Source organism: Myodes glareolus, chromosome 2, assembly GCF_982192425.1.
Source record: "Myodes glareolus chromosome 2, mMyoGla1.1, whole genome shotgun sequence".
Classification (NCBI taxonomy): Eukaryota; Metazoa; Chordata; class Mammalia; order Rodentia; family Cricetidae; genus Myodes; species Myodes glareolus.
In genome coordinates this window covers 97,219,768-97,239,544 of record NC_142027.1, presented here as the reverse complement: position 1 = coordinate 97,239,544, position 19,777 = coordinate 97,219,768, and the positions used below count along the sequence as shown (strand labels likewise).

General features: G+C 46.5%; 1 protein-coding gene across 3 annotated transcripts in view; it reads left to right on the top strand.

Annotated features, from left to right (window-relative positions):
* The window catches only part of Dgcr2 (DiGeorge syndrome critical region gene 2), a 64,257-nt gene extending 44,481 nt beyond the window's left edge, over positions 1-19,776 (top strand). For all 3 annotated transcript variants that reach the window (XM_087903262.1, XM_048452333.3, XM_087903261.1), the window contains exons 5-10: positions 273-349; positions 658-834; positions 8,929-9,132; positions 14,887-15,039; positions 15,918-16,154; positions 17,340-19,776. In XM_087903262.1, the coding sequence (XP_087759388.1) occupies positions 273-349; positions 658-834; positions 8,929-9,132; positions 14,887-15,039; positions 15,918-16,154; positions 17,340-17,596 (1,105 nt within the window). In that variant the 3' untranslated portion in view covers positions 17,597-19,776. The remainder of the gene's footprint in view (positions 1-272; positions 350-657; positions 835-8,928; positions 9,133-14,886; positions 15,040-15,917; positions 16,155-17,339) is intronic.
* The last annotated feature ends 1 nt before the right edge of the window (position 19,777 follows it).

The window sequence follows — 19,777 nt, the reverse complement described above, 5'->3', positions numbered from 1 at the left end:
CCTGCCTACCTATTGGCCGTTTAGCTTTTTATTGAACCAAGCCATTAAGGTCAAAGTTCAATGCTAGTCTATCCCAGAATAAAGAAATAGTTAATGGTGCAGGAATAGAGTGCTTGCCTTGCAAACTTGAGCTCTTGGGGCAGAAAGAGAGAGAGAGAGAGAGAAAGAAATAGAAATATCCTCAGTTCTACTAAATACATATGTATATACATAGGTAATCATCAATGGCTGTTTTGCCCCTGTACTGAGGTTTCTCTTCCTGTCCTCTGCAGGCTGTGGGTTGGTTATCAGTATGTCATCACTGGGCGGAACCATTCCTTAGAAGGTCGCTGGGAAGTAGCATTCAAAGGTAAGTATTCTTATTTGTTAAGTGTGAAATGGAACCATCCTCAGAAGATATTGCTGAAGTTTCCCCTCCTGCTTCTTTCCATCCAGTGGTTTCTTGATTCGCAGGACCACAGGGGATAAGGCACATGGAAATGGGGGGTGGTTGCAGAGAGGGCACTCTGGGTCGGCATACTGCCTACCAGTCAGGCCCTGTGTGTTTCTAGGACCTCCTCTGGAGCTGCAGCAGTCTCCAGCCCCACTGTTGATGCCCAGTTGACATCAGGACCACCTTGAGGACATGTCTGTCCTCACCTTTATTCTCCCCCACAGGCTCCTCGGAAGTGTTCCTGCCTCCAGATCCCATCTTTGCCTCCGCCATGTCTGAGAGTGACACTGTGTTCTGCGCCCAGCTTCAGTGCTTCCACTTTCCCACGCTGCGGCACCATGACCTCCATAGCTGGCATGCTGAGAGCTGCTCTGAGAAGTCTTCATTTCTGTGTAAAAGAAGTGAGTCCCAGCGGTCAGCCTCCAGTGGGCTCTGACCTCATGGTGCTCTAAAGGGCTTCCACCCAGCTGGCCTCTAACCCTGTGGCCTGGGCAGCCACAGGTGTTCTTGACCCCCTGACCACAGTTCCTGCTTTGCTGGCTTAGTGTTCTTCAGATTGGGTGAGAGCAGTTATTTCAGGATTTGCCAGTCCTGGGCAGCTCTGCAGCATCGAGGGCCTTGGTAACTTTTCAGCTGAATATTCTCTTGGCTCTGTCTGACCTCATGAGTTCTCTTCCCTAGTGTACAAGATCAGGAGTCTCCGCAGCCCTCTACCAATGCATCTACTCAAATGTTACATCACTTGCTGTGTAGACACATCAAACAAAAGTGGGCTCCTCCTCCCCCCACCCCCATCTGGTCCTCTGGGAGGGGCAAGGAGGAAGAATGATCTTGATGACTGCTGAATGGTTCAAGTGTGGTGTGTGCTCATCTCTGGCCTTGTGAACTAGTTCTTTCTCCTATGCTGATGTATGGACACTCCCTCGTCCTGCTTTGTCACAGGCTCTGCTGGCAGGTGTCTGGACCTGTTCTGACCCTTGCTGCTGTCTGTCAGTTTGTGTCAGCACCATGCTGCCAGGGGACAAGGGGTTAGGCTGAACCTCAACATCTGGTGTCCCTGTTTCTCTCTCTCTCTCTCTCTCTCTCTCTCTCTCTCTCTCTCTCTCTCTCTGGCTATTGTTCTAGGACTTTTTCTCTTCTACACAAGTTTTAGAGTTTTTTATTTTTCTTAATTTTTTTTTAGTGTGGAATCCTCTCAGGTATCTCTATGGACAGTTTTGTAACTTTGAAACCTTGCACCCAGATTTCTTGAGCTCTTCTTGCTGGGGTCTCCAGTACAGTGTTGATTAGGAATACCGAGCGTGTGTTTAGTATTCAGCATCAATCTTAATGCTTTCTATAGAATTTTCAAATGTATCCTTGGGAGTAGAGGAATTGTGTTTCTTTTCCTACTTTTCCAAGAACATTCATGGCACAAAAGAAAAAATACTGAGTTTTACTAGAGAATTTTTTTTTCTGATTTTCAGAGTTTTCTTCTTTAATCTTACCACTTTGTTCATTTTTGTTAGACCTTTACTTTGGTCTAGATTACTGTGTTGCCCGTGCTGATTTTGAACACCTGGGCTCAAGTGACTGTTTGGCCACCCTGTTTGGCTTGAGTATCTTACAGTGCTGAATTTCATTTGCTGATACTTAGATTCACTTTTTTTTTTTAATTCATTTTAACTTATAAGAAGTGATCCTGACCTGGTCCATTCCTTTTCTGTACTCTCCTTGGCTCATATGTCTGTTTTTTTTAAATGTAATTCAGTTTTAACTTTATTGCCGCAACTTTTTCTTCATAATTCAGATATCATAAAATGCAAAGAAAATTAACTTTCCACAATATGTCAGTTGTTGGCACTAAAAAATATCCCCAAGGCCAGTGAGATTGAGCCTGGCACTGAGGTCAGTGCCCAGCTGGTGTGAAGAGAGAACTTCCCGCAAGTTGACTTTCAACCCGCACACATGCACCATGGCACATATGCATCCACCACACACATACACAAGCAAATAAGTGTAAGTTGAAATTTTATAAGTTATTCAGATACAAATGACAATCAGAGATCCAGTTTTCAAAATGAAAAGTATTCAACATATTAAAAGTTAACAATAATTTATATAGAACATATAAAAAAGTCATATTCTGCTGGGCCTGGTGGCACACACCTTTAATCTCAGTACTGTGAAAGCAGAGGCAGGTGGATCTCTTGAGTTCTAGGTTCTAGGCCAACCAGGGTTACATTGTGAGACAGATGACAGGTTGATGGATGGATGGATGGACGGACGGATGGGCGGGCGGGCGGGCGGGCAGGTATTTTGCCTTCATTAGAATGATGTTAGGTGGCCGGGTGGTGGTGGCGCATGCCTTTAATCCCAGCACTCAGGAGGCAGAGGCAGGTGGATCTCTGTGAGTTCTAGGCCATCCTGGTCTACCAGATCCAGGACAGACTCCAAAAGCTACAGAGAAACCCTGTCTCAAAAAAACAAAGAAACAACAACAAAAAAAAAGATGTTAGGTTTTGATTATACTAATTTTGGCAGAGAAGCTGTTTTTAAAAAGAAATGCCATTATAGTGCTAGTCTAACAGTGCTAGTCCAAAGCAAGAAACAGTGCAAGGAATCAAGACACATCCAGGAGGGGTGCTTCTTAGCTCCTAAAGCACTTGCAAAATATACCCTTGGTGGGCTTGAGAAAGGAGGTAGCAGCTAGGGAGAGGAGGGGCAGCTGGAGATGACTGAAATGGAGAGTACTCACTGGCCAGGTGTGTCTGTTGAATTCCTTTCCTTGGCCATTTTTTATTCCTCTACTACAGTTTGTCTTTTCCTTTTTTTCCATCAAAATATGAAAAGTATGGAATATAGACTATCCCTGTACTGCCTGCTCAGCAGTGTCCAACTCCAGCATTTTCTAACTATATGCATATTGATAAATCCCATCAAATCTTGGATAATTTACTAATCTACAAAATATCAGGGCACAAAAAGAACTAAAGCACACTTTTTACTTGTTGCACATAAGATTCAAATATTGAATCTGAAGTTAAACATAACATTTTGTCCCTCTTCTACATTAGCATGTTGATATTATCATTAACTGTTCCTGTATGATCGTGTTTGTTTTCACTGTTTTGCAACAGGTTTGAAATCTCAACAGCAACCATCCAGACATAGCAGATTGTTAGAAAGATTGTCTCTCCTCCTGTTTTCCTTACCTTCATAACTATAAAATCAATTTTATGACATGACGCCACACACTAGGTTGTGATGACATGCTAGGTCCAGATTCATTACATACCCTTCATGGTGTGAGTGACATAGTTGGTACAGCCCAAATGTGGATGCCTGCATCAGTCCTCCAAGCAGATTGCACGCCCTGCCTGTGTGTGACAACTTGAACATCAGTCATTTGTAGGCTGTTGCTACTCAGTTCCTCATCCTCTGCTTTGCATCTATAGTTCCATTCAAATCCCTAAGGAGGCAATGTTAAAGTCCCTGAGCGTCTTATAGAGGGGACATCTGAGCCCAGCCAGCAGTTCTGAATTATTTTACACAACCACCAACATAGTTTGTGTAAAATCAAACACGAGGCTAAAGACATGGCTCAGTGGTTAAGAACTATGTACAATTAATTCACAGTAGCCATATTGGGCAACTCACAGCCACCTGTAACTCCAACTCCAGGAAACTTAATGCCCTCTTCTGATATCCATGGGCACCCACACATACGTGAACATACCTACACGCAGACATACACACAAACACATTATTAAAGATACTTTTTTATGTTTCATGTCCTAAGAATCTCTTTCAACAAAAGTCAATGAAAAGACTCTTTTTATTATTATTTTTTTCCAAAGTTTATTTATTTATTTTTTTTGTAAGCTTTTTTTTTTTTATTAAATTATAAAAGTTTCCATTTCAGCCTCTCCTCCCAACACCCTCCCACTCCCCCCACTCCCTCTCCTCCTCCTTCTCCATCCCTAAGAGCAGTCAGGGTTTCCTGCCCTGTGGGAAGTTCAAGTTCCTCCCCCCTCCCTCCAGGTCCAGGGAAGGTGAGAGTCCAAACAGACTGGAGCGCCAAAATCCAGTATATGCAGAGGAAGCAAGTCCCAGTGTCATTGTCAATGGCTTTTCAGAAAGGCTCCGGGCCAGCCACATTCAGAGAATCTGGTTAGATCATGTCCTCGTTCAGTCCCAGTCCAACAGGCCTTGGTGAACTCTCATTAGATCCGTCCCCTTGTATCAGTGGGTGCTCGCATCCCTCGCAGTCCTGATTACTTTTTTTATTTTCTTCATCCTTCTGCTCCTCATTTGGACCGTGGAGTGCTCAGTTCGGTGTTCCAATATGGGTCTCCATCTGTATCGCCATCCAACGTCGGATGAAGGTTTCCTCTGCCCTTGCCTTCTTTGCTCACGTTCTCTTTCCTTCTGCCTCTCATTTGGACCTAGGGAGCTAGGTCCAGTGTTCCAACGTGGTTCTCTGCCTCCATCTCCATCCATCGCCAGATGAGGGCTCTGGATAAAGGCTGGGACGGGATTTGGGAGAGCTCCGCAGGGAGGTGTCGCCTCTGCCTGGTGACCAGATTGTCGAGATCTTTTTATTATTTTTAAACATGTATGTGCACATATGTGAAGATCAGGATTGAGCTAGTTTTTTTTCTCCCACCATGTGGTTTCTAGAGATTAACATGGGTCATCAGACTGGAAAACAGATGCCTTTCCCAAAATTTTCTTTCTTTTTTCTCTTTCTCTTTATTTTTCTAAATAAGGTTGACTCGAGTGTACTGTCTTAAATCAGTCCACATCATCTGCATCACACCAGTTAAATTCTTTGACCAGGTCTGGGCTGAAGCACTTTCTGACTGCCTTAGTGATTGACATGAACTTTTCTACAGAATTCCTACTTCTCCATCTCTCAGTAGCTGTTGAATAAAATATGTAATCTTGTCCTGTGATTAGAATGGTCTTTCAACAACACAGCTGCTAGTTGCACACCCTTCCAGCTCTGGGATGATGTGGATGGTTCCTTCCCCACTCTCTGGTACAGTTCTCACCAAAGTCCATTCTCCTACTTGTCTTCAGTTCCAGACTGCAGCTGAAGTAAGAACATCCTGCATGCGCTTGGAACATTAAGGGACTTAGCTGTTAGTTAAGCAGTACTTCCTTTTTCCTGGAGTTGTCAGAGGAGATTTAGCAAAAACAAAGAAATGGTCTTCAGATTCTGCCCCTGAATATCGAAGGATCACATAATCCTTTCCATCAAACCAAAATCTTTCGCTGTAACATGCATGGCAGGACGGTTACTGCATGTGTAGGTTATTTAAATCACTTCAGCACCTTCGTTTGAGTTTTGATCATCTACTTTTGCTACCTCCTCAGCAGCAGCACAGAAGAGACAGTGAATTGTGGCTACTTCCAGCTCTCCCTGGTGTTGTGTATCCTGTGCCTGCTGCCACCATCTGCTGTGCTGGTCGAGGCCAAAGCTTGAGAGCTCTCTGGCCATGTATAGCCAGGCTACCCTCTGGGATAGGGGAGCTGGGAAGCTGAAGCAACAGCAAGAGAGCAGCAGGTTGGGCCAGCAGCTACCACTTCCACTACCCAGGCAGGCAGACTGGCTCGCTTTTATGTCAGCATTTATATTTATTATATATATTTATGGGTATATATTATACATAAAGTACATTGGGAAGCAGTCCCATACCATTCTTTATATCTGTACGTGTTCAAGATTACTTTGTCTTTGAGTGTTTGATAGACAAGACAAAGGACCATCTGTACTGGGAGGGGAAAGCAGGAGTAACCTTGGGTAACTTATTAGGTATAATTTCACACTTAGGAAAAATTGCAAGGATGGTGTAATGTGCTTCCTTATGCCCTTTATGAGACATACTATATAGTGTATTTACTCATAGCAATATAGTGTATTTACTAGGAACAAATGCACACTCTTGCATAAACAGTACATTTTTCAACTTCAGGATATTTCATTTGTCAGTAATACTGTACCATCATTACCAGTCCATTGTTCCAGTTTTGTTAGTGGTTCCAGTAATGTCCTTTTATAACTAATTTTCTCCGGTCTGGAATCCAGTCCAGAATCACGTGGCATCTTATTTCCATGTCTCTCGGTCTCATTTCTGTTCTTGAGTTTGAATCAGTTCTTGTCGTTGTTATGTCAGACATACTTAAGGGCCTGTTAAGGGGCTGGTTGCGTTACTCTTTTGTCTGTGCCTTGCATTTCTAGAATTCCTGCGTGGTCTTTCCATTTCTTGACTAACTTTTCCATCCGTGGTGGTTTGAATAAGAACAGTCCCATAGACTCATATATTTGAATGCTTAGTCACCAGGGAGTGGAACTATTTGAAAGGATAGAAGAATTAGGAGGTGTGACCTTATTGGAGGAAGTGTGTCTTTAGATAGGCTCTCTGTCTGTGTCTCGCTCTGTCTCTCTCTCTCAGTCTCTCTGCCTGTGGATCAGGATGTAGCTCTCAGCTATTACTCCAGCTCATGTGTGCCACCATGGTCTCTGCCATAATGATAATGGGCTACGCTCTGAAACCCCCCAGCTCAATGCTTTTTTTCATAAGGGCCGCCTTGGTCGTAGTGTCTCTTCCCAGGTAGATCGGTGAGTAAGGCACCCTCTGATCTTGTGTGTTAGAACCTTTACTGTGTGGGCATTGTTGACATTTGTGGTTCTTTCGTCTGTGCCACATCTGGTCTGCTTCTGCTGATCTTCAGCTTCAAAGCATGGTGTTATTTTCTTTATTTTTCATTAAAAAGAAACATTGTCATGTATGACAGTAGCCATAGGTACTTACTGCTTGGTTTGTTGTGCAGGGGATCCTTCATCTTAGCATGCCACAGTCTTCCTATTCTAACTATCTGTTCCATCCTCCATATTTGGTCTGCCCTTTGAGCTGCCTCAGAGACTACCTGAAAAAATTTCCCAGTGACAGTCAACAGGGGCTGGCTTGGTGCTGGTACCCTGCTGGTGGCAGGGCTGGTGTTCTGATTCTGCATCAGCCCTCAAGGCCCTGAGTCTCTAGCAAGTGACTTTTACCAGTGCATGTCAACTCTGCAGTAGGTTAGCTTCAGCATTGCATCTTAGGGTGCTTGGAAGGTTCCGAGAGAGCAGGATTCGGTGGCTGGCGAGGGATAGAATACTTAGCTAGGTGGGTGGGGAGCATGTTGGCCTTTTTTTTTTTTTTTTTTTTTTTTTTGCCTGATTTGGAAGTACAGGTAGAATGTATAGTTGACTGTGTTAGTCAGGGTTCTCTAAACAAACAGACCTGCTAGAATTGACACATCTGAAAGGGCATTTGTTAGACTGGCTTACAGGATACTGTCTGAATGGTTCAACACTGGAAAGGTCAAGAATCCCTTAGTTGTTCATTCCACAAGACTGGGTAACTCAGCAGTCCTGTGCTGACACTGGAGTCTTGGAGGGTCCTGGAGAGCTGCCAGTCTGTTGGAACCCTGAAGGAGTAGGTTCAAATCCTGGAGTGCCTCAGCAGCAGGGTAGATCAGCTCACCTGAGAGAGTAAGGACAAACAGGCAAAGTAATTCCTTTTTCCATGTCTTTTTATGTGGGCTGCCACCAGAAGGTGTGGTCTTTCTGTTTCAGGTAATTAATACAGTCAAGTTGGCAAACAAAATTGGCAATCACATTGACAATCATTGACCAGTTCCCAACTGCGCTGGCTGGTTACTACAGAAGTGGCCACGCCGATGGCCTGTGCTGATGCATAACCATTTGGGGTACTTAATGGCGTCCTGTAGTTCTCTGAAGGTTCTGTTTCTTTTTCCTTGTCCTTTTCTCACTGCTGTAGCACAGAATGTTCTCTGTCTTTCTTCCCCTGGACATTGGTGGCCATGTGCGTGGTCCCAGCCTTAATTAAGGAGAGCTGTAAGATTTCTAAAGTCTCTTTCTAGATAACCCCGTGCCACTTGGAGAGTAGAACAAGCTTTCTTTTCCAGGTTCCTTGCCTCATAACCATCCTCTCCCCATGCATCCCTCACATCTGCTTACTAGCTTAAGGGACTAGTTTGTAGCTCTTTTTCCTACTCAAGCCTTCTGGGTCTCTTCTGTGCAGCTTGTCTACCTATGTCTCAGTTTCAGGGGATCATCTTGCAGCACCGAGAGGCTTGTTATACACATTCCAATTTTTAAATACTTAATATCAATTAACATCTGCATTTTAGCATTTAGAAAATCTCATAAATGAAGTATGAGAAGGTGCCTTAAAAGCAAATACTTCAGGGACCTTTGCCCTAAAATCTGCTATTCTCTTCTGAGTTAGTGGCCTCTATTTGTCATGGCCAGCTGTGCTTTGTCCAGCTGATGTGTGATGACTGCTTCAGATCCGTAGTATGCCATACAGGGAGGACTTGCAGAAAAGTCCTGACCAGCCCCTCAGTAGCCCTGTTCCTTCCAAAGGTGCAAGGTAATGGTGGGGAATCAGGGCTCAGTGCTGCTGAAAACACATACATTCATGCATTTGTGCCCTTTGCAGGTCAGACGTGTGTTGATATCAAAGACAATGTGGTGGATGAAGGGTTCTACTTCACTCCCAAGGGAGATGACCCATGTTTGAGCTGTACATGCCATCGAGGGGAACCTGAGATGTGTGTTGCTGCCCTGTGTGAGCGGCCCCAGGGATGTCAGCAGTATCGCAAGGACCCTAAGGAATGCTGCAAGTTCATGTGTCTGGACCCAGGTGAGACAGACCACCCCATAGCCAAAAGTAGTGACTGTATTCTCAAGAGCTCTTGTATACGACACAACGTTGGTGACAACATGTGCTTATATAGCTGGCTCAAGGCCTCAATAGGCATCTGCAAAAGCCCATTAATCTCTCTTTCCTCAACCCACATTGCCTATTTCTCACTCTAAGGTAGTGTTTACAAATCAACTTGCCAGCTTCAGACCTGTCATTCACTTCTTAAGAATAAGACCTAAAACTGAAATTTACACGTGCCTTTGAATTCTTCCTCCTTGTATTTTGGTGGGATGTAGAAGGTAGTGAAATAAGTAGTCCTTACTTATAATCGGCACTGTTTTAAGGATAATGCCCTTAATGTTAGGATAAAATTTCACCACTGGGTGGTGCTCTACGGTACACATTGTGTAATCAAGTTTCAGAGTAACTGTGCTCCTTTCACTTGGGACAGAAGAACATACATGGGACTTGGATGTTCTCGGTGATAGAGCACTTACTAGCACGTGCAACCCTGGGTCCTATATCTACTCCTGGGAGAGAATTCAACAGATGAGAGCCCAGCTCAGGCACATCAGCACCCAGACACACCCTGCATGGTGTCTTTCTCTGCTGTCCATCTGAGCCACTGACATCTCAGCATGAACTAGAACCTCAAGAGGAACAGGAACTAAAAGCATGAATTTCTTTTCTTGGGTGCCATAGTGTGAAAGTGATGTGGGTAGGCCCTGTGGAAAGCAGCTTGGGCAGGCATGAAGATTGTGTCCTCATTCTCCAGGAGCTTTGTGGGAGGGAGGCTGGAGCTGGAGTATGAGGCCACAACTGTAAGTACTATTCGCTGAGCAAAGTGCCATCACCGTCCTTCCATAAGGGTTGCTAAGTAGGAGACTGGAGCTGTCCTAGAGGCTACGACTGAGGCTGGGCAAGCAAGGCATTCTGCACATGTACCATCAGATATGCAGAGACTGTGCTTTTGGTGAAATCCACCAAGGAAATTTGGGATCAGGGAGGTTGACACATGGACCTCTTCCTTCCCACAGAATTGACACAGAATTCCCACAGAATTCCCACAGAAAATGACAGTTTTCTCATTGTATAGATGCATCCATTCAGGGTCATGGAAATACAAATGCCAATTGGGTATTTGCAAAGTGCCCCTAGCTACACTGCTGTAATCTTCCAGCTTAGATGTTATTTATGGGAGTCAAACTTGAAACTTTCACAAACTACATCATCTGAGTTCGTAGTTCTACTTGTTAGGAATCTGCCCTTGCCTCTCTATTTGGGCTCTGTAGAAATGACCAGATGATATAGGGTGGCCCATCTGTGATATAGTTTGTCTGTTAAGTCTGACCAGCCATTGGGGACTTCTCAGCAGAGCAGGCAGGCCCTGAGCTTCTGCAGGCCACTTTCCTACACATCTGGAGGAGCTTGACCGGGACTTGCTCTGCTGTGCTGTTTCCACAGGACCTTGCCTTTTCCATAGAGTCCTTTACTAGGGATTACTCAGTTACACCAAGGACCAACCCTGCTGTACAAGTAGAGACAACAGGAAGAGTCTCAGTGATGGCCTTCAGTAATGCAAAGGTGACTCTCTTCGACGTCTGTTCAAGGCCAGAGGCATTGCTGGGAGAAGGGGAAACAGTAGGCATTTGGAGCAAGGGAGGAAACATGAGAACATCACTCTTTGAAAATGGTATAATTACAAAGAAAGGAGGATCTACAGGAAAGTTACTAAACTACTAAGTTTAGCAAGGTCTTCAGATGGAAGATCAGTCTGCAGAAATGCATTGTATTTATGTGTACTGTCTGTAACAGTTAAACACTGAACATTAAAGTACCACCTAAAATAGCACCCCCAAATAGGAAACATCTAACTGTAAACGTTGCACATTGAACATGCTGCCAGCATAAAAACAGAGGTAAGAACGAAATTAAAGGCTTAAATAAAAGGAAAGATGTCGTGTTCGTGGGTTAGAAGGCTCGGTGTCACTAGTAGGTTAATTTTTCCCAAATTTACTGTAGATGATGGTGCTTACAAAACAGAAATCCAGCTAATGTATTCCTAAGTAATGTATTTACTTGGACTGGCAGAAGAGCTAGAATATCCCAGACAGTCTTTACAGAGTAAGAGTGTATGACTCCCAGTTCACAGCTTAGACTGCAACTGCAGCAGGGTTACTAATGAGAACAGTGGGGTATAGATTAAAACTAAGAAATAGAAATTAAAATTGATGAAACATTCGACAAGCAAGGAAGAGTAATTGGACAGACACAATCTTTGAACAAATGCTTGGGGGTAGCCAGCTATCCATAAAGACCACATCTGATACTGAAGTAAGTAGTCAAGAATCTTATAAACCAGACTAAAGAATGTTAAACTGACATTTCTATAAGAAAAGAAGAGGCCGGATGGTGGTGGTGCACGTCTTTAATCCCAGCACTCAGGAGGCAAAGGCAGGCAGATTTCTGTGAGTTCGAGGCCAGCCAGGTCTACAAGAGCTAATTCCAGAATAGCTAGGGCTATTACACAGAGAAACCTCATCTCAAAAAAAAAAAACAAAAAAACGGAAGGATGAGGGGTATCTATGCCATGGGATTCATGGGACAGGCAAAGATTTAAATGCAAGCGTGATCTTTAAAAACATTGGTTAAGTTATATTTAATAGAATTTTCAAGTTCTTCCTTAAAAAACAAATGAAAAGACAAACAGGCCACTTACAAAGAAAGAGTATTTCTAAAACATAAGTCAGACAGAATTCTTATTTTCAAAAAATATAAAGAACTCTGTGGCCTGGGAACATAACAGTTCATACCATGTTTGCCTAGCGTGCATGAGTCCTTGGGTTTGAGCCCTACCCAGCATTGCAAAATGGAGCGTGGGAGCACAGGCCTAGAGGCAGGAGGATCAGAAGCTCAGGGCCACCCTTGGCTACAGAACAAGTTTGAGGTCAGTTTGGTATATATGAGATTTTTGTCTCAAAAGACAGACAAACCTTCTAAAAGCTCAATAATAAGAAAATACAGCTGTATTAAAAATTATTTAAATTATACTTTGCCAAAGAAGATACAGAATCATACTGTGAAGAACCTGGAGAAAATGTTTACTATCACTCATACGGGAAAGTTATCTTCATGGACCAGAAGAGAGTTAAGCTTGAGAGCACACAGACTAGCGTGGAGTGGTTAGAATGCCTTGTGTGTTCCTGGGACCTTCTCTTACCATGTGATCCCAGTACAGCTCTCTGCTCTGTACCTCACTGTGGGTGGCTTGGTCCTAGATGTGTCTTCCTGGTCCCCACAGTAGAGGTAGAGGGGCAGTCCTTGAACATAGTTTTAGAACTGATTAGGAATTAGTCATTTGAATGGAGCTTCTTCCTTAGGCACTCACCTGGGAACTCAGTGCTGGCCTCCAGGGGACAGACCTGTCACCATCCCACAAACAGGGATCACAGAGGGTCATCAGAGACATCCAAACAAGCAGCTTGTTGACTGGGTGAATCTTTCCCACATACCCACTCCACGATTGAAAACATCACTTCCTGGTCTTGTGAAAAGAGGGCCAAACAGCTGGGCCATTTGTATTGTCTAGACCAGCAGTTCTTAACCTGTGGGACCATCAGAAAACACTATTTCCAATGGTCTTAGGAACTAAGACACCACTCAGTAGCAAAATTACAGTTATGAAGTGGTAGCAACGAAAACAGTTTTTTGGTAGGGGGGTCACCACAACATGAGGAACTGTATTTAAAAGTCACAGTGTTAGGAAGGTTTAGAACCATTCACTGGTCTAGATCAAGCTGGCTGGCAGGATTTGTTAGGGCTTTGTAGCCTGGCTGTACATACGTGGCTCGTTGAGTATTGTTTTAGGCTAGTCTTTGGAACCTGCCTTCCAAAACTTGTAGAGGTGGGGAGTGGGCAACTCTAGATAGAGTAGGTCACTGCATATGCAGAGCCTTCCTGCTTTCAGGAGGGGCCACATCCTAACCCATCGGCCTGATACTTTATATCGAGGTTGAGAGCACATTAGAAGCACCAGTCACACAGTGCAGCCACTTGGCAATAGAAGCCACGTACTACCTTCATAGTTATACCATGTTATACCTGGTATAACGCATACCATCAATCATGCACCATCAGTAGACGCACCTGAGAGTCCCCAGTGTGTACCAGGTCCATCTTGGTGTATTGGCATATTGGACCAAGGTTGAGTGGTGAGGGGCTTCCTGGCTATCTGGTAATCAGTGTCTCTGACCTATACTCACTAAATGCCAGTAGCCCCTCCCTAAAGAATGGAAGGACTGAGAAGGGCTCTTCAGGTTGAACCTGTTGTTTCTTGATCTCCAGTGCATCAGGAGGGCAGTTTAGCATCCTCTTTCCCCAAATTCATCCAGAAAGAAGCTGCTGCTGCTGTCCTGGGCCCTTCTGAGTGTACACAGTATAGCTGAGGCTTCTTACAGAAAATCTGCTTCAGGCATGTGCAGTGAAGGCTGCCCTGGGATCTATTGTGTGTTGTAGGAGGAGGGCCCAGTTGTTCTTCCCAGCCACCCGGCTAGCTTAGCCCCAAAATAACCACACAGAAATTGTATTAATTAAAACACTGCTTGGCCCATTATTTCTAGTTTCTTATTGGCAAATTCTTGTATCTTAATTTAACCCATTTCTATTAATCTGTGTATTGCCACATGGCAGTGGCTTACCGGGAAAGATCCTAATCAGCGTCCGTCTCAGGTGGAGGATCCATGGCTTCTCTCTAACTCTGCTTTCTTCCTCCCAGTTCTTTCCCCCGCCTACCTAAGTTCTGCCCTATCAAACGGCCAAGGCAGTTTCTTTATTCATTAACCAGTGAAAGCAACACATGAACAGAAGAACCTCCTACAGCATTTGGGCTCTATTGCGTGTGTGCCACAGTGAGATTGTGATTTTGCTGCTGTGGCTTGAGGACTCACAGCTGCAGTGGAAATTGTGGGCATGTCCAAGTTAATTCTCCTTTGTGAGTCTTGGCCCAGACAGTTGTTGGAAGGCACGGTGTAGCAGCTTTCTCTTCCATGTCATCCTCCAGTGAGCTCAGGCTTAGTCTTACCTGTATTATTATTCTGTCGCTGTTAGACACACAACCTTGGTAAGGCACCTGGCCCCCAAGTTATATCACAGTCCAGCTAGTGCAAAACAGTCCTAGAACAGAAGTCTCTGCTTCCTTGCTCAGTGGCAGTGGCAGCGGGCTTTCACACGGTGGCCAGACAGCCACTGTGTCCCAGAACAGAGAGATGGTGCCCAGTGTGCAGCGCCTTTGGAACCTTCTGAGCTATGTCCCCTTTCTTGCCTTTTCAGTGTTGTCACAATAGATTCTCAATTTTGAGCAGGTTTTTTGTCTTTTGGATTTTTTTGTTTTTGTTTTTGTTTGTTTGTTTTTTGAGACAGAGTTCCTCTGTAGCCTTGGTGCCTGTCCTGGAACTAGCTCTTGTAGAGCAGGCTGGCCTCAAATTCACAGAGATCCACCTGCCTCTGCCTCATGAGCACTGGGATTAAAGGCACACGCCATCACCGCCCAACTTGAGCAGTTTTCTTTTACTCTCTGTTCTAAAAAAAAAAAAAATTGTCAGAGACAGTATAAACAACTATTGGGGTGGAGGGGAGAAGCCTCAGCCAGCCTAAGGACCTCAGCCATGCGGCATTTGTTCTGCCCCACCGCTAGCCCTGCAAGTTCCTTTTCTCAGAACAGCTGCTTTCCTTCCTGCTCACCCTTCCTCATAGATGGCAACAGCCTGTTTGACTCCATGGCAAGTGGGATGCGCCTGGTCGTCAGCTGTATCTCCTCCTTCCTCATCCTCTCGCTGCTGCTTTTCATGGTCCACCGACTGCGCCAGCGGCGCCGGGAGCGCATTGAGTCCCTGATTGGAGCAAACTGTGAGTACCCTCCAAGGGCCACGATAGTGACCCCTCTCCAGTCATCCTAGCTCTTCCAAGTCTCCCCAGTCCTAAGTTGTATCCCTTCAAGATAGAACCTGGTAAGGTAGGAGAGAGCAGTGTCCCTCTGCACCTACATACCTGCTTGCTTTGGGGCTGAACACACCTTGGAGAGCCAGAGACACGAGATGCCTGAGGAAGTGTTTGTGGACTAAAGTTCAAGACAGGCTTTCTGCCCTCTCTGCTCTTTATTAGAAGCAGCATCCCTAAACGTCATGCTTTCTCGTGATGAGCTTTGGGTATGGGCTACCTGCAGCAGAGGCTCAGGTTCCTATAGCCACAGCAGGAAGCTGACATAATGTCTTAGCCAGAGTTCTCCAGCTCCTGGCTGAAAGGCCTCTCCTCAACAATAGGAGGCTTAGGAGCAAGTTGCCCACAGCTACAAGGGATCTCACCTGTTCTGTGAAAGGATTCCCCAGTGTTTTCTAGGCCTGGGGTGAAGCTCGCTGACTAGAACCCTGATGTCAGCAGTTGACGGCAGTGTCCTCCTGATCTGCCTTAGTGCTCATCTAAGTTTCTAAATAGATGGATACCCAGAAGTGATTGGAGCTGGAGCTACAGTGATGCCAAGGGTGCTCCTGTAGTCAGGTGTCAGGGTAGGAGAAACACAGGGATGGGAGGTTCTAGCTAAATCAGGATCTCATGCCACCTGTTGGTGTGTGGCTGGGAAGTGGATAGATGGTTACAGAATGTGACACTGGGCTGGCAGGGACAGCAGTGTGGCACTGAGGTGGCAGGGTCAGCCTTGGGAAGGAGGCTCAGGAGACTGCCTCCAAATCACACAGCTTCCCTCCTATTTCTCTGTTTTGACGGCTCAGTGCACCATTTCAACCTTGGCCGGAGGATCCCAGGCTTTGACTATGGCCCAGATGGGTTTGGCACAGGCCTCACCCCACTACATCTTTCTGACGACGGGGAAGGTGGGACTTTCCATTTCCACGACCCTCCGCCTCCTTATACAGCTTACAAGTACCCAGACATGGACCAGCCGGATGATCCACCACCGCCCTATGAGGCTTCCATCAACCAGGACAGTGTCTTCTACGACCCTGCAGGTGCCTATCCACCCTAGGGAGAGGGAATATGGAGTTGTCAAGCAATCAGGAATGCAGGGGTAGGACTGTAGGGTTTCCTGGGATCTGGGGACCCGCTTTTCCTTCTGGCTGCCTTCTCAATATTACTTTAGGGCCATTCTCAAGATTGCCCCTTCAGAAGGCTCTTGGTCCCAGCCTCCTTCAGGGTGTGGAGAGTTCTGAGGATCCATGGGCAACATCCTTCTCTTTTCCTATTAGTGGCTGGGCAGCTCTCAGGGCCTCGACTCTTCTCTATAAAGCAGTGGGGGCCTGGGCAGCAGGGGCCACATGGACAAATCTGGTTCTGTCCCAGCTCTGGAGCTTGTTCTAAATCATAAAGACACCACTATAGCAGCTCCTCGTGTTATATCGAAAAGTTTCCTGTTCCCACCTGACCTGAGTAGTTCTTCCTAGACTACATAGCTCAGGAGGAATGTCCAGTGTGCCGCTTTTATCCCTGGCCCATTAGGCAGGAGTGTTCTCCTGTTCCCTGCATTCTGCAGCCGAGTGGGACTTTTAACACCCTTGAGGTCTGGGGCTAGGAGAATTTGATTCCTGCCTTCAGAGCAGATTGTCAGAGACTGTTGTCAGAAAGGCCACAATCAAAGCTTGGGACATAGCTCAATTTGTAGAACATTTGCCTAGCATGCTAGAGGCCCTCGGTTGAATCTTCAGCACTGCAGAAGTGTTGAGAAAAGATGAGTTTCCACCAAGTCAGCACTAGATAAATGCCAATTTCCCTCTCAAGGTTGCAGAGCAGGAAGCGGGGATGGAAATAGCTCATAGCCTTGGCCTCTGGTCACCGATATTCCTAACCAGCCCAGAATACTAAGCAGGGTGGTTGGTTGGTGCTGACACAATGGCTCCCGCCCAGCCCCTTTGCTGTAGTTGCCATAGTTCTGCTGCAGCCCAGGGGGTTCTGTCCAGAAGCTCCTTGTTGTGTGTCTCTGTGGAGTCAGAGTACCTTCCCTCTGGTCTCCCTTTGTTCTGAGGAGTTGATCACTGCATCTCACCCACCACAAACAGTGGTGGCAAGATGAACTGTGTCTGCCAGAACATTAGGCTAGGAGCTCCCCTAGGTCCTGTTTCCCACTCAGCAGTCAGGAAGAGGATCCTCGGTCTCACCAAACCATCACTCACTTCTGACATCCCTCTGCTCTCCCGCAGATGACGATGCCTTTGAACCCATGGAGACCAGCCTGCCAACCCCAAGGGAAGGTGGTATTGAAGGTGCATTGCCCAGGCACTTGGATCCTCCACTGCCCCCTGCAGAGACCTCCTTGGCAGATCTGGAAGACTCCACAGACAGTAGCAGTGCCCTGCTGGTGCCCCCTGATCCTGCCCAGAGTGGGAGCACCCCAGCTACAGAAACACCACCAGGTGGTGGGCGCCACCCCCGTAGCTCCCTCAATACTGTGGTGTAGGTGGCTCAGCTCATGGCCCCAGTGGACTAGGGGTATCTGTTTCCTGTTCAGAAGACACCTATCCCAGTGGGAGACTTGAAGGGGTCCTGTCAGAGCCTGGACCCACTCCACTGCCACATCCCCACCAGCAGCAGGTGTGTACATAGAAACTGAAGCCAGGCACCCCAAGAGAGAAGCAAGTGCCTGTGCCATCTTTATCTGAGGGCTTCTCAGTCTCATTTTTAAATGGCAGAATGACACAGGTGTTCATACCACACTTTTCCAAGAGAACAGAGGCAGTGGGATGCACTCACACCAAATATATCTTTGGATGGGCTTGCTTACTGCACTGTCTCACCCCCAGAAGCCAGTCACCAGCCAGTGAGCACACCAGTGTAGACAGAGCAGGGCTACCACTATATGTAACACCAGTGGCTACCTAGAGGCCGCTACCTAGAGACAGAGCATCTGTGAACTTCCAGGGAAAGCATTTGCAGCTGCTGCACTGGCTCTCTGGGGCATTCTGTCTGCCCCCAAATGCAAATATTGAGGTGCCAGTCCCTGGGAGAAAATTGAACTTGCTGCCCCATTTCTAGCTTTGTTTTGAGGTCAGCAACTGGGCAGCACTCTCCATGGCGTAGCTCTGCATGGCTCCCCGGGAGTAGACTCTAGACCCCTTGGAGGGTTGGGCATGCTGGCTTTTTTCTGCCACCCACTGGATCCCTGTGCTCTGCTTGCTGGTGAATGACCTTCGCCTTGTCTGTGCCATAAAGGGTTATTCATTTGGGAAGAGAGTTGGCTCAGTAGACACCCTGTGGTTGTGTCACATGAGTCCACTTCACCCCGTGACCACCGCTGGAGCCCAGCAGCATCTGCTGACCACACACATGCCTCCCAGCCCCTCCGCAGCACTGGATACCTGGGGCTTTTTGCCCAAAGGACCCTGTTGCCAACTCCATGCCGTGGTCTTGTCTCCTGACACAGGCCTTCAGCATTTCTAAGGTTTGGAGATTAAGCAAGGTTCTGTGCAATTTTTAGCACATTCGTATCTTTTCTATGTTGAATGTCTGGATCTCTGTATCTATGTGTGTCCTCACGTGGCCAAATGTTTGCAGGTGAGTTCACGGGAGCTCAGGATGGCCCACTGCCCCGTATGAGTTCTTGGGCTGCTCCTAGACCAGTGTGTCTGAGCTGCTGCCTAGGCCGTGGTCAGTGGGACTGGGACTCCTGTCCAGCTAAGAACATGAGTGGGAGAAACGACTACGACCTCCAGCTCTGTGGTGCTTGATCAGACCTGCACAGTTCTAGGCATATCCTTACACTGCTTGGAAACCTGTTTCCCCTCCCACGTGGAGCATCTTCAGACTGAATCCCCAGAGCTGGCTGGAGGTTTAAGATTTGTCCCTGGGTAGTCTGTCCCAAGGCTGAGCCCACAGGCTAGCTGCTGCAGACATCCCTCTGCCAAAGGGCTCGTGCCTCCTCCACTCATGGCTTAGAAGAGCAGGAAGTTCATCATGCCTCCAGCAAGTATTGAATGCTGGGCACTGGGAAGCCACGCTCCAGAGCAACAGTGGGGAATTGTCTTGGTGCCAGGCCACCCTGAAGAGTCCTAAGGACCACACAGCAGTGCCTCAGAAGGCCATATGTACAGACTGAAATTCTCTGGGGACCAAATGACTGTTGGGATTGGGGCCTGGTTGTAGGAGGCAGAGGTGAAGAGGGTGACTTAAAGTGGACCATGGTGCTGCTGAGGTGGGCCTGCAGGACTGCCAAGGTCTGTCGAGCAAGCATTCAGGGTGCATGTGGCCTATGTTTGGGGCTGTTTGAACTGTTGCTGTTGTAGTTCCAAGCACTGGCATCTGCCACCCTCTCCATACCTTATTGGTGAATAATCCCAGGTCCAGGATTTGCTAAGGTTTGTGTTTCTGTGCCCATCCCACAAGGCCCCAGAGGGACAGGCCAAGCTCCTGGGAGGTCCCGTTCCCAGGACTGCCTTGCCACTCTTGTGAGAGGCTGGGTGCCCTCTGACCTGCCTTGAGGTGGAATTTGATTCTGTACATTGTCTCAATGCCTGTTTTTACATACTCCTTTCACTAAAGGTTTTAGTTTGGGTGTATTTTTGGTCGGGTTGGCATTAATCCTTTCTTAAGATGCTGTGAGAACCATTTCATCCAATGCCAAATAAACTTGTGTTATGGAAAC